Here is a 14,679-nt window from a genome sequence, read left to right on the forward strand (position 1 = left end):
CATCACGAAGTCTAATCACCAGGAGACATCAGACGAACCCCAACTGAGGAACGTTTTACAAAATAACTGGCCTGTATTTTGTAAAAAATGTCAAGGTCATGAAAGAAAAGTCTGGGATGAAAGGAAACAACACATGAAAACTAAATGCCACGTGTGATCATGAATGGGATCCTGGACGAGGGGAACAGTGTTTTTCTTCTGATCTAGAGTCAATTGGTAAGATCTTAATAAGGTGAGTAATTGGCCCATGGTGGGTATGAATGTTAATTTCCTGATTTTGATGACTACTGTGGTTATATAAAAGAATTTTTATGTTTCTAGGAAATACACACGGAGATATTGAGGGGGAAAGGGAGCGCGTGTCCGTGACTTACTCTGAAATGGCTTGAGGAAAAGATTGTGTATGTACAGAAAGAGTGGTAAAGCACATGCAATATGTTAACCCCTGAGAAATCTAGATGAAGAGGATACAGAAGGTTTTCGAACTATTTTTGTTAACTCTTCGGTAATCCTGAAATTATTTCCTAATAAAAAGTTGTTTGTTTGTTTGTTTCCCCCCAAAAAAGTAAGAAAAGAAACATCTTTCTGGATGTCTTCCTACGCTAACAGCACAACACAAACAGTTCACAGGGACCTTAAATTCTCACGAGTCCCATGGCTACAGAAGTCTTAACAGCCCATGCACACGGGGACGAGGGGCAGCGAGAGGCAGGCCGTATGCGACGTTGCGAACACTCTGGGGCTCGGATTTTTAAGCCGGGCAGTTGGGGAGCCCACGTATGTCACGTTGCCACATGTTCACAAGTTAGAACCCTGGACCCTGGTACATGTCACGGCCTTTACACAAGCAGGACATCACGCCGCCTTTACCTGGATAGCAACAGTTGAGCCTTTTCTGGGCAGGAGGGGCCGTGGGCTTCTTGGCACGAGATTTGGCGGCCAGAGAGATGACCGTGGCGGTCTGGTTTTCGTTGCTCTCCGTGGGCAGGTAAGTTTGGTAGCCATGCTCAAAAACAAACTCTGGAGCTGAAACTGAAAGACGCGGCGGTGATTAATTTTCATAATACGAATGCCCATCGGCTCTTCCTTCTGCCTGCCTTCCTTTCTAGGGGATGAACAAGTTGGATTGCTTTCCCAGCCTCCCCAGCTGCTTAGGCGTGTTCACCGGAGAATACCTGCGGGGGGGCTTCTGTAAGAGATTTTCTGATTAAAAAAACAAACAACCAAAAAACCAAAAAAACAAATGGGAGCAAAAAGAGACAGCTGGAGAAAATGCATTCTTGCTGCCCTGGCTGCCCCACTTCCTGTCTGCGGACATGCTGGATTGAAGATGTGATGTCCGGAGCAGGGGCAGCTATTCTGTAAACATCAGGGGACATCAGGAAAGTCCCACGCTGAGCCAGAGCTGTGCAACCATCCCACTCGAGACTTATTAAGTAAACAAGCAACGGCCCTATCATTTACGCCTGGTAGATTTTCTGTGAATTCAGCCAAATGCATTAGGCCCTTTCATAGGCGTGACCACAAAATTCTACAAACAACTGGAAAGGAACTGATTGAAGAAATTCTGGGCAAGGCTGCCAAGTTTACTTAAAAATACTCTTTAACACAAGCCCTCCTAAAAAAATCCTTGTACTCTCACTGAAGTTTTGAGGAGAAAAGAGACGAAACATTTTTATCATAAAACAAGCAGTCTCAAATTTTTCTTTTCTTGCTTATAAAAATTTTGTGACTACTTTGCTAACTAAGTTTATAGTTTGGGGTTTGGAAATATTTTCTTCCTTTATTATATGTATTTTGTCACATGGAGGTTTGGCTTCAAATAGGGAGTAAATATGACCGATGGGGCTCACTCACTGGGTGAGTTGCCAGGCCAAGAGGTCCTAGGGATGATTCTAAGGGCCACTGTCACATTCTGTTTCCCAAGCTTCAGTCACTAAGGCATTACCTCTGACCTTTTTGGCTTTGTATTTACTGAATACAGACCTAACCTTATTACCTATTTCAGCCATGGCCGAAGCTACCATATCTATGCCACAGACTTGAGGTGTTATATTTTCTCTTAAAACAAACACCTTCCTTCTTTGAATGTTAAGATGTTATAGATTATAAGATGTACCAGTTATTATCTTCGGTGTGACAGACTTAAAAAGCCGCCAATTAAACACATGATGATGTAATGCTTTCATAGTCCTTATTTTATATCTAGTATTGATATTCCTTAGAAATTTTCTATCTCTTGAGTGAGTTCTTTAGACTTCTTTGGATATTGGGGCCTCCATCTGTGGGACACCGCTGGCAATAAATGACATCATTCTGGTGCATGTCAAAGAGGTCTCAGGTATTCGTGTGAAGTCAAGGTTTCAATTTTTCTCAACTGAAACATGGCGAGGAAGTAGCTTTTGTTTAGAGTTGGCCAAAACCCTCGGATCAACCGATATGCTGCCTTCATGCCAAGTCTCTTAGAGGCGTGACTCAGCCACGCCTGCCTCGTATTCATAGGTTTTCATCCACTCGTGGGATTTGGCTGTTGCCCGTTTCCAGTGCTGTGCTTGGACCCCAGCCAGCAGCTCGGTTGGCCCTACCTGGGGACCTGCTACACAGGCGAGTTCCTGGCCCCCACCCCTCAGCCTGCTAAGTCAGAAACTCTGGGCTGGACCCAGCGCTCTGCTCTAACTATCTGCCCAGGGGATTCGGAGTTTGAGAAGCGCTAGCGTAGAGGACCCTTCTCCGTGCATCTCAGCCCCCAAAGCTAGCTCCCCTCTGCCTAATGGAGGGACTCCATTTTTCTCGTTGCTTTGCATGAACAAGGCGCTGTTCTTCCAACAACAAACAGGTGCTTCATTGCTGTCAGGTGGAGCCCCTATGACTAATTTACAGGTATTTCTGGGTAGTTACTTTTGATCTGCAACCCAAATCATCATGCAGTATCTCGGAAGACGTTCTAAACGGCAACGGAACTCTATAGATGTAGTTCCATAAAATGCACACAGCTCTGCCTAAGTGCCAAAAATGGGATCAGCTATGAGCGAGTCTGTTCACAGGTACACAAAGACGGTTTTGCTTGACTGCCTGTTGACTGAGTGCATTCTCATGAATTCCAAGGTGCACCTCCATTTTGGACACCCTAAAATGTGCCTTTGGATTGATTGTGTCCAGGTTCAGCTACTGAATGTGTGTGCCCTCAGGGCAGGCACGTAACCTCGTTGAGTCTCAGCGTCCTCCCCTGTAAGTAGAGGTAATCACTGTGCCCACTTCATAAGGCTGTTTCAGTTTACTGAGGTTGTGGCCACGGTCACATACAAAACACGAGCCGCCCTCGTTGGACAGAACGGGGCACTGGTACCGGACTTTCAATGGGGGTTTGATCAAGACCTAGGATGATCAGCTGTCCGTTTGCCTGCGACAGTTGGCTGGTCATGCCATTATGACTTCCCAACTTTCCACTCTACACTTTTTGAATGAAAAGGTGGGATGGTGTGGTGGGGGCGGGGTTGTAGGCGTGGCCGGGCCCTCCCCGTAGCTCAGTCCTCCAGGGAGTATATGCTGGGCCCGTCCCCTCCCGGGAGACTCCGGGGCTGCGTCTCCTAGCTGTCCACCTGCCCCTCCTCCATGAGCCTCGGCACCCCCTCGTGGCAAGCAGAGGGGCAACGTGGGAGCATTCTGGGCGTTAACCACTTCTCAGTCAGTGGTTTGCAAGTGTTCTCTCCCACTCCGTAGGTTGTCTTTCACGGCTGTTGTTTCCTCGGATGCACAGAAGTTTGATGCAGTCCATTTTCCCATTCTTGCCTTCGTGGTCTCGGGGGGACGGCACAGGAGGCAAAGCATCAGGCACCCAACTGCGGGGATCATTTTGTGTGTACGGCTCATCACACGCGACATCCGAGTCACCCCAAAATAGATGGCTCCTAGACTGAAAAAGGTTTGTTCAAGACCTTGGGCTCTGAAGTCTTATCTCCCTGAGCCTCAGTTTCCTCACCTGTAAAGTGAGGGCAGTTCCCATTCCTATCTCCTCAGGCTGTCGTGAGGATGAGAGATCAGGCATGTAAAACTGCTATTGTTATTATTATTCATTGATTTATTCAGCAAGTGCTTATTAAGCACTTACTGTGTGCCAGGCGCTGTCCTAGGCACTAGAAACACACCAGTGAGCCAAAGAACCAAACACTCCCTGACTTCATGGAGCTGGTACTCTAGTTGGGAGTGTGCAGGCAATAAATTATTTCAATTAACACCATGGAGGGGAACAAAAGCAGGGAAATGTACAGGAAGCGCTGGGGGTGTGTGATTTTAAGTGAGGTAATCCTGGGAGGCCCAGTGAGAAGGTCACATTTCAATACAGACCATGGAAGCATGTAATTATTAACAGTATTCTATAGCAGGTATCTGGAACTCTACAGCCAATAAAGAGGCCTTGGGTCACCTAGTCAACCCTGTCTTGTGGGAGCCTGTGGCAGTTGTGTCGTTCTGCAGAGGGGGTCCTGGGGACTGGATTCCACTGCTCAGCCCTCCTCCCTGTCCCTTGATGGCCCAGCTGCATCCACAACAGTGGAAACTGGGCATGCGTCCCATGTCAGCCAGTGGGATCTGGAGTTTCCGGGAAGCACGTCCTCCCTGATAGAGAAGCTGTTCCTTCCCCAGTCTGTGGACGTGGCTCAGTGAAACTTGAGGAATTAAGCAGTGGCAGCCTTCTTGTCACCGTGAGGTACCTAAAGGGTGAGGCCAACGGACAAAGCCCACCACCTGAACAGCAGGATGCAAAGCACCTGCTGCCTTTGAACTACAGAACCGATATGCCCTGCTCTTCTTATCCTAAGAGAGAATCAGTGTCTTCTTGTCTGGCCCATTTGTGCTTGGGTGTTAGGAGCAATGGGAAGCAGGGGCTGGTGCAGAACTCAGGCCCCTGCTCAAGATATTACCCCCAGGGGAGAAGTCTGGGGGACGGCACTTTCCACTGCTGCTCCGGCTGCTCTTTTGAGAAACCCTGCAGCGGGGAGTTTACGAAGGGGAGGTGTGGAGTGGTCAAGGGCACAGATTCTGCAGACAGGTAGCCCGGATTGGAGACCCAGGCCTGATGCTCTGCCATCTCCAACAAATTATTTAACCCCAAATTATTCAATTTATGGTTGTGAAAAGGACGTCAGACAGAGTACTCAGAAAAGTGAGGGGCCCCTAACAAGCACTACCTACGAATGAGTGAGGACTATGGTTGCCACATCCTACGGCAAATCATTACAGTCTGACTTCTGTATCACTCATGTGCTCAACTGTCTTCAGTGGCTCCCAGTCCCTTCAGAATCAACGTCAGAGGCGAAGCCCGGCCCCTGCCACCAACTCCCTGTGTCCTCTCTAGACACTGTTATCAGCTCTTGCCTGAGCGGACCGGCCCCCAGACCACCATCTTCCTCCCAAAGGCAGGGGAGCCTTTCAGGACTTATTATTCCTTTGCTCCCACAAGTGTTCCCCCTGGCTTTCCTCTTGGGACCGACCTATTCCGTTCACTCTTTGATGAGGCTGCGCTCACCATAGACGCTGGGCTTGTGTCCCACAACTAGGCCGTCCTCCCTGCTCGTGGGCTGTGTTCTCATGGACAAGCATCTCCGGGATGCTGGCTCCTGCCTCTGGCTCCGCAAACTCCAATGCTTCGTGCATGTTAACGGACCGGGTCTTCCCAGCTGTCCTTTCCTGTCCCCATACGGTGACTGTTTCACAGAGTGCCTGTGTGTTGCTAGGCCGGCCGCAGGGAGACCAGCTGGCTGGTAAAACCAGAAACGTTGCCGCTAGTTTATGGCTCACGGGCCACACTGAGCCTCCAGAGTCTTTGTGAAGGTTTTCAAAACCAGTCAGGTGAGTTGGGTCTTCCATATGTCCCTGTCCTCTGGCCACAGACCACCATGGCCACACCTGTAGGTGAGTATGTTTATTACTTGTTGCATTGAGGGAATCCTCAGACCGTGGAACTGGGGTGTCTCAGTAACAGGGTGCTGGAAAGGAGTCTGGTTTGGGGCTCGTGCCAGATAACTTCAGGGGAAGGTCATTGTAAGCTGTCAGGAAGTGGGGGAAAGTTGATAATTTGACACCTTAAATTTAATATTACCAAGGAGCAGAGGAGGCTAAAGCTGTAATAGGAAGAGAAGCAGATATTACTCAGGTTAGTGGGGGAGGGGGTGTTTGGTATTTTGAGGCTCAAACATGATGGCGGAGGCATTTTGTTTTGTCCCATTTCACCATTGTCACAGCGTGGCCCTGCATCACGCTGATGTTCTGTTGAAACTGCTCTGTTCAACATGAGAGATGGCAACACCCGGACCTCACCGAGGGTGGCTCCGGGCTGTCTGGGCCGCTGTCCTTTCTTGGCTGGAAGCCCACAGGCCCTCCCACTTTCTACCCGCTGCGTTCCCTACATTGCTGGACCCCCAGAAGCATCTGAACGCCTCTCGCTAGAAGATGGCTTGTCACCAAATAATTGATTAATTAACACTGTGATAAGTGCTAGGTAGGGAAGCAGTGAGAAAATTAAACCTCAGTGGTGAGGGGAGGAGGGGAAATCATGGCGAGCTTCTAGGTGGAAGTGACGTTTAAGCTGGAACCTGAAGAGTAAAATTAATCAAAAGAGGTGAAAAGATCATGTTAGGTCAAGTGATCAATTTAACTAGTACTGGCTAGGGGCAGACCCTGTGCCAACATTTTCTGTGTGCTGTTCCACTTAATTCTTACAGCCCCTGAGTCGGTAAACAAGAGTTAACATGTAGGGAGCTGCTAACGCCTGGTTACAACCCCCTAAGGTGACGACAACTATCATGACTTCTATTTTCCAGTTGGGGACATGGAGACACCGAGACTCTAAGTGATCTGCAAAAAGTTACCTGGTTAGCAAGGGGTGACTGCTCGAGTTCAACCCAGTCTGGCTCAGGGCCCCAAACTTCCCATCTATCTCTGTGCCCACTTTCAAAACGAGACGCCAAGAGTCCTTGTCATTTGCTCTGGTCACATGGCTGTCACCTCAGGCCCTGTACAGCTAAGACTCAAACCCAGGGTCTGACTCCAAATCCCCATGGTTTTAACCCATGAACGCAGGAAACGCATGTGGGATGCAATTTTTCTTTTCCACTAGCATCAACATCTATTTTACTGTTCCCACCAGAAAGTTCTTAAGTCAAATGCGAAACAACAGGAAACTTTCAAAGCTGGCCAGCAGAGAAAAAAATTTTACTTTATGTCCTATGACGGGACAGAGAGGAAACCTACGAGTTGCGTGAGGACAGGGTCGGCATAATCAAGGACCAAAGAGGGACACTTAGATCTGGATAATGTCCGGGTGAGGGTATCTGGAGAAATCTTCCAGTGTCCAGGTTCGGGCTGTGGCCTCGGGCAGGGAGTGACTCTCTCTCCAACCTGGCTGAGACCTGGAATCCCCCAGGGAGCTTGTTAAAAAAAAACAACAAAAAACAGATGCCTGAGTCTCAGCCCCAGAGATCCAGATTCAGGAGGCAGGGCCCAGGGACCAGTACCTTTAACAAGCTCCCCGGGGACTCTGGTCCACAGGCAGGTCTGGGAACTGTCACTAGTGGAACACTGAAGCCCAGGCTGATGTGGAGGTGGGCCCCCCAAAAACCAAAGTAAATGGTGTAAAAGAAAGGGAAAAGGCAAGGGTCTGCTTGTTCTGCGCACAGAATCAGGCACCATCAGAAAAAGCAGCTGAGTCGGGCAGAAGAGCAGCAAATCTTACCATCTGTTCATCACCTGTCCCTTCATCTCCACGTTAATAAAGGCGGTTGCTTATGGAGTCCAGTTACTCTGCCCCAGGTCCTTTATGTGGATTATCACAGAGTCCTCACAATAACCCAATGACATTGGGTATCAGGCACCTAATTCTATTACCTGACGGCGTTAGGTACCGTCATAACCCCTTTGGACAGGTGAGGAATATTAATCAGAGCAAGGAAGTGACTTGCCCAGGCCCGGGTTGGCAGGATGTTACACCGGGATGTAAACCCCGCAGTCTGTCCCTGGAGCTTAGTGCTTCCTTTGACGCAATGCAGTGGGGGCCACTGTGAGCTGGGCCCAAAGAGGACCCCAGGTCTGCCCCGAGTATACAGGGCAGTCAGCAAAAATGAGGCGTGGCATGAATGAAAGGTCGCGGGGCAGTGGAAATGCCTAGAGGAGGGTGCATGTCTTCGAGCAAAGAACTAGGACAGAAGATGGAGCAGTTACTGGGCGTGGGGTCAGCCTCACTGACGGATGTCTGGGCAGTCGGTTCATTCACTTCAGCCAAGAATGAGAGGCCTTGGGCCCAGCTTTCTCCACTTTTCCACACTCCCCACCATTCCCTAATACTTATGCACAGCTTATATTTCTCTCTTTAGCATTACCTACCTCATTCCTGCTCTAGAAGCTTACCGTGACTATAATGCTATATATGTATACAATGTATGCGTATGTGTCTTTTTTACACTTACCTCGAGTTTTCCTATGTCTGCACACAGATCTAGCTCCCCTTCTCCAGGCTGTCATATGCCACTGTCTGAACTTTTGACATTGATTTATCTAATTTTTTCTTCTTTTTTCTTTATGGAGTTTTATTTAGTTTTTTAACTGTTGTTCTATTATAGTTGTCCCGTTTTTCCCTGGTGCTCTCCCCTGTCCCACCCACCATCACCCCTTGCCCAGTCAACCCCCACCCCGTTGTCCATGTCCATGGGTCACTTACGCTTAGTTCCTTGATCTAATTTCTTCTTGATGTACAATATTCCCTCCCTTATCGCGGGTATTATGTTCTAGACCCCTCACGATAGGTGAAGATCCGCGAAGTAGGAACCTTACACTTATTTTAGTATTTATATATATTTTAAGGCTTTACAAATCCTTCCCACACACTTATAAACCGTTCCCAGTCCCTTAAACCTTTCCCACCCCCTTATTAACCTCTTTCACACTTTTATAAACACAACTTATGTTCTTAAACATATTCTACACTCTTAAACCTACGTAACTTTAACAACATATGTATATAGTACGCAAAATCCTGCAATATAGCAGGATAATTAAATTTATTTTTAAAAATCCCGCGACACAGTGAGGCCGCGATAAGTGAACTGCGATATAGAGAGGGACCACGGTATACATATACAAGTTCCACTTTCTTCACAGTATACACTGTCCAGGTTTATAGGATAAATATCTGGAAGTGGACTTGCTGGGTAAATGTGTTTTAGGTGAAAGATTTTAAATATGATATTTAAAAATTGAAAGAGATCACAAAATTGCCCACGTTACATGACTGTACATCTCCAGGGAAAAAAAAGCAGATCCTCGCTCCAAGCCTCCTGCTGCCATGCATCTCTTTAACTACTAAGGCAACCGCGCGTACTTTTATGTTAAGTGGCCTCTTGTCTATCCCCTGTTGCTCTTTGCTCACTTTTCCACTTGGTTCTTTTTCTCTACTTTGTTGATTTTAGGAGGTCTTTGCATGTGAGGGACATTTGGGCCATAGTCATTTGTGCTGTCAAGTCATTTTTTTTCTCCAGTTGTACTTTCTAATATATTGTTTTTACTTTGGAAAAATTTCAAATTTATTTGCAACCATATACATGATTCTTTTTCTTTCTTTTTTGGGGGTCTGTGTATGTGTGTCTACAATCCATCTTCTTTGGTAGGGACAGTATTAATACATGCATATATGTGTACATGTACATAGCCTCACCCGAGGACATTTTTATCATCGCTTTTTATAAAGAGAGGGAGGGAGAGAGGGAGAAACACTGGTATGAGAGAGAAACATCAAGCGGTTGTCTTCTCATATGTGCCCTAGTCAGGGATCGAACCTGCAACCTGGGTATATTCCCTGACTGGGAATCGAACCCGCGGCCTATCGGGCTATGAGATGATGCTCCAACCAACTGAGCCAGGCAATATATATATATATATATATATATATATATATATATATATATATATACACACACACACACACACACACATATTTTATATATATATATATATATATATATATATATGTTTTTTTAATTAAAAAATTTGAATTCCTTTAGCTACAGAATATATTCTCCAATTCCCCACAGGACCCCCACAATCTCATAAATGGGTTACTTCATTTATTTAAAGTTCTCTGTCTGATCCCTTAAGACCGATTATATAGGCCTAAGTGTATGTGTACGTGTGTGTGTTTATGTGTCTCAATGTGTGTATGTGCGTATGTATATGCGTGTCTGTATTATTTACTCTAGGACTTTTATGGTGTCATTATACATGTTTAAATTTTGGATCCATTTGCAATTTATTTTTGATGGAGTTAAGTGGACACGACCCAGAACCTTTCTTTTCCTGGTTGTAGCCCCAGGGAGGGGAGGCTCTTTGGAGGTTTAAAAATAAACAACAAAAACTCTGTTTTTTGTCCCTTTATGCAAATAATGCAAATTCAAGGATCATACACATACTCCCATCACCCAAAATAACCCTCTTTATTTTTTTTAACTGCAATGTATTTCCCACAAGTATTTTTTCTTTATAGGTTTTAGGAACTTTGTTTGTTTGTTTATATTGTCTGACGTGTGACAACATTTATGAGTCCTAACACTTAATGCTTTAACCCTGGCTGGGCGGCTGGTTTCCCAGTGGAGCTTGTTAACACTAATGAATCAGCAACCCGAGGGGGTTAGACCCTGGGAAACGAATTTTTCACAAGTTCCGTGGTGGCGTCTGGGACGTGGCTGGCTCTAACTGCCTCCCCATCCCCCAGCCGTACCTGTGATCGTCTGGGTCTCCGAGGTGATGGTTCTGGTGGTGGTCTGAGACTGGGTGGCAGGCACCGTCTCCTCCGATACAAACTGGACCGCGCCGGGGGCCGCGCCGGACGTGCTGGTGAGCTGGCAGCCGCTTTGCTTATGAGCCACGAAGGTGTCCAGGTTGTTAAACTGCTGCTTGCAGATGCCACAAATATGGATGTCGGGGGTCAGCTCGACCAGCACCGTCGTGCCACCTGGAACTCCACGGGACAAAGGGAAAGTCGCGGATTAATTCCAAAGAGCCTGAAACTGCCATACAAGCCAGAGCCACGGCGGGAAACAAGGGCGTGGTGGTGGAAATGGCTAGTTGCCAGCTCAACGTCCACTTTCCTTCTTTCTTGAAAACAGAATCCCAATTCTGTCCTAGCAGCAACGTATGGAGACCCAAGTAACGGCTCATCAGACATTTTTGTCCCTAGGGACACTAGTGATATTTACACAAGAAAGCTCTTTGATGTGCACACCTGGCCTGCACTTCCAAGGACCAACGGCCATCTCCTGCCTCAACAAAACAGGAGCAAATCCTGCCCCCCCGCCCCCATCACACACACACACACACACACACACACACACACACACACACACACACTGCAAGAACCTTTAGTCTAAATAATCTAGGTCCCTTACATACTTGGAAACCCCCCCGCCCACCCCCCCCCAGCACGCTGCAAAAGGAGCTTCTGGGGAAAGTTTGGCTTTCGTGACAAAAAGGGAACAGACACTTTGCCTTGAATGCAGATGTGATGGAAGGGGCTTGTGCAGCTGTATTGAAACTATGAGGAAAATGCTAAGATCCCTACAGATGTTGGTCCTTACTTCCCTGATCTCCTGAATCAACCGGTTCCAGACTTCTCATTAAGGCTAATACGGTTCAGTTTTGTTATTTGTAGCCAAAATCCATTCCTAGCTGATAAGGGTATTATTTCTCGATAGTAATGATACCAAGAGTTAATACTGTGTTAACATTTTCAAAGTACCCACCACGGTACCTGCCACTATATTAGAAAGTGCTGTGTAAATGTTTATTGCACAAAGAAACACCAGTAATTAATAAGTCTCTAATATGAGAAACTTAATTTTTTATTTTTAAAATTTTCTTTTCCTTATTATAAAGAAACTCGTGTTTATAACAGAAAATTTGGAAGAGAAGCCATCTGGGGAAATCAAAATCTTCCAATCTATGTGTATCATGAAACGTTATAAAATCTTTTCTTCCATTCATCTTCAATTAAAAATTGTTTTTAGTTGAAATTTGTTTAAGATCATAATGTACTGTCAAGTTAACCTTTCCCCCCATAATCTTGCATAAGTATTCTGCTACGTCTCTAAAATACATTTATAAATATAATCATGCAATAATACATTCACATTAGTTCATGTCACCCATGCTGCATAATCTTCAGTAACCATAAGGTCTTCATATTATTTCCAATTCTCCCCATGTCTAAATAATATGGAAAAAAAAAGCTTTGTGCATATATCGCTGGCATCTATGTACTGTAATTTTCTGAAATTTTGTAAAATAGTTACATTATGTTGTCTTTCCCCCCAGTGTAACTAAGACAAGGAATCTTTGCGTGGAGATACAGTTGGGTTGACTTGCTCAGGGGCGATGCTCTGGGCTGAGGGCGGTCCTGTTTTATCAGCCATCTTGCAGAGCGCCCGGTGCGCTTAAGTCCTTCGACGTGTATGCACAGACTGGAATGTATCTCTGGAACACGGCCCCCCTGTAGCTGTGAGGTACTCATGGGACTAACCAGAAAACAAGGAACCAGGAGAAGAAGTGACCTGTCTCGCTGAGGATGCCGGATGAAATGGGGAGGGGACAAGCTGAGGGGTTAAATGAGATGGTTCTTGTGACAGGCCAGCACAGGGTCCCCCCACCCCCCCCCATCACATCTCCTGGTTGGGTGATTACTGAGGAACCCTATCCTATTTGAATTTGAAAGTGTCCCCCTCTGAAAATCTGGAAGGATAAAACATACCTACCTCTTGTGCTTGTGGAGAGACCAAGTAACAAACGCCGGGCACTACCATCATAAAAAATGCCCTTATCTTTGTAAAGTTCTCCAAACCCGTTTCAGCATCAAAATAAGCTGCGGGGTGGGGGAGCGGGGTGGGCTAGGAGTCAAACATGGACACATCCGAGTCCCACTTCTGAGATGACTTCCGAGGTGGGAGGGAAGGGCCCTGGGGTTTGGGGAAATCTGTGCTGGTCACAAATTATGCAAGCATACCCAGTCAACTTCAGAAGCCCAACTCTCCGAGCTGCTAACAGTAACAGCTAACAGGCTAAGTGCTTACTACGTGTCAGCTTGTCTGCAAACCCCCGTCCTGGGGGTTCTCAAACTTTTATACGCACCCGATTATCCGAGGGAGGGCCAGCAGATATCTCTTCCCCTCCCTCGTCCCCACCCTATGCCTGGACCTGATGGGTGGAGCCAGGAGAGCTTGATTTTTTTTTTTTTTTTTAAATAAGCGCTCGCCCTCCCAGGTGGCTGGTTTGCACTCCATCCCTGGACCATGCCTCGGGAAACAATATACAGGCGAAATCAGGGACTGCTTGTCCTCCTCCGGGAAATAAAAACGCGCCCCAAACTCAGAGAAAACAACCACAGCTCCATTCCCCATTCAAATCTCTGGCTTGAATATGGACAAGGCTTTGCAGGAAGGCGGCAAGCCCAGCCGGCCAGACCTCGTGAAACTCTCCGATCCCCAGACATCAAGGATTTGGAAGCACCGAGGCAGAAGTTTTCCCACCAGTGTTGCAGCGGTTACCCCCCAACCCCCCCAAACTCCGCCGTGGGGCCGGGGAAATGTCCCATGGGGGTAGGAGTGTCTGAATGCAACGCCCTCCCCCATCGTTCCCTTCCAAGGGGTCTTGCGAAACTGGGGCGCGCCCCCAGGTTTACGCAGGGAGGGCTGCCCCCACCCCAAACCCCCTCTCGTGCCTTCGGCACCGCGCGCCTGCCGCGGTCTCCGAGACGCAGGCACGGGGCCGTCACCCCGATTTCGGGGCCCCGGGCCTGCTCACTGCGTCGCAGACGTGCCTGGGCCCGGGCCCCGGAGCGCGCACTGTGCCCGGAAAAGCACTTACTTTGCACGGAGCCCGGGAAGCTTTCGCCCTCGCTGTTCGTGTTCATGGCCAAAGACTGGGGGGCGTCCCCGCCTGCCGAGATGGCAGGGCGGGGGGCAGGGGTCTACATGGTATAAGGGCTTTTCCTTTTATTTTTCCACAACCCCCCAGCCTGCCTTCTCCTAACTCTGCGAGGCGGGAGGACGGATGTAAAGCAAGCTCCACTTCCGCTGCCTAGAGGGCGCTGGCTGAACTGGGCGCCCCAACCCGGCTTTGCAACGGCGGCCCCCGGGGAAGCCGCGGGCCAATCCCGATGCCCGGGCCGCCGGCCGCGGACTCGCGGAATCTCCCGGGACCTAGAGGCGCACCGGGGTCCCGGGGGGTAGGGCGATCACTGGTGCCGAGGGATGCGCCCCATGCCCGCACCCCTGCGGTTGGTCTCCTCGGCTCTGGCGCCTTTGCACCTGCCACCCTGGGCGCCTGGTCCCCAGGGTGGCCAGGCAGCCGCGTCGCCCGGATGGAGCAGTTGGGGTTTCAGAGAGGACCCCCGGCTGCGGTAAGGCTGCAGCTGGTGGGTGGGCGCTTGGGGTGCTGTGGGCGTGCGCTAAACCCCGGCTGAGCGTCAGAGCGCTGCAAGTCCGAGCACTGGGCAGCCTCCTGCCCCGCCAGTGAAATAAAAACGACTGAGATTGTGTAGGTAAGACTAACGACGGGGACCGAACATGGAGGGCCCCCTGGCTCCAGGGGTGTGCCCACCTTACCTCGCACAGGCTGCTGGGCCCACCCCAGAGTTTCTGATTC

The 14,679-nt window shown here is 48.3% G+C and overlaps 1 protein-coding gene across 3 annotated transcripts in view; it reads right to left on the bottom strand.

Moving 5' to 3' along the window:
• The window catches only part of ZFP64 (ZFP64 zinc finger protein), a 66,043-nt gene extending 51,948 nt beyond the window's left edge, over nt 1–14,095 (bottom strand). For 2 of the 3 annotated variants that reach the window (XM_090286578.1, XM_090286576.1), the window contains exons 1-3: nt 13,900–14,095; nt 10,763–11,002; nt 871–1,032 (exon numbers count right to left, since the gene is read on the bottom strand). In XM_090286578.1, the coding sequence (XP_090142704.1) occupies nt 871–1,032; nt 10,763–11,002; nt 13,900–13,945 (448 nt within the window). In that variant the 5' untranslated portion in view covers nt 13,946–14,095. The remainder of the gene's footprint in view (nt 1–870; nt 1,033–10,762; nt 11,003–13,899) is intronic. The other variant, XM_090286577.1, reaches the window with a different exon arrangement.
• Nucleotides 14,096–14,679: the final 584 nt, after the last annotated feature.

The sequence above is a fragment of the Furipterus horrens genome, unplaced genomic scaffold (genome assembly GCF_987537825.1).
Source record: "Furipterus horrens unplaced genomic scaffold, mFurHor1.1.pri manual_scaffold_8, whole genome shotgun sequence".
NCBI classification, from domain to species: Eukaryota; Metazoa; Chordata; class Mammalia; order Chiroptera; family Furipteridae; genus Furipterus; species Furipterus horrens.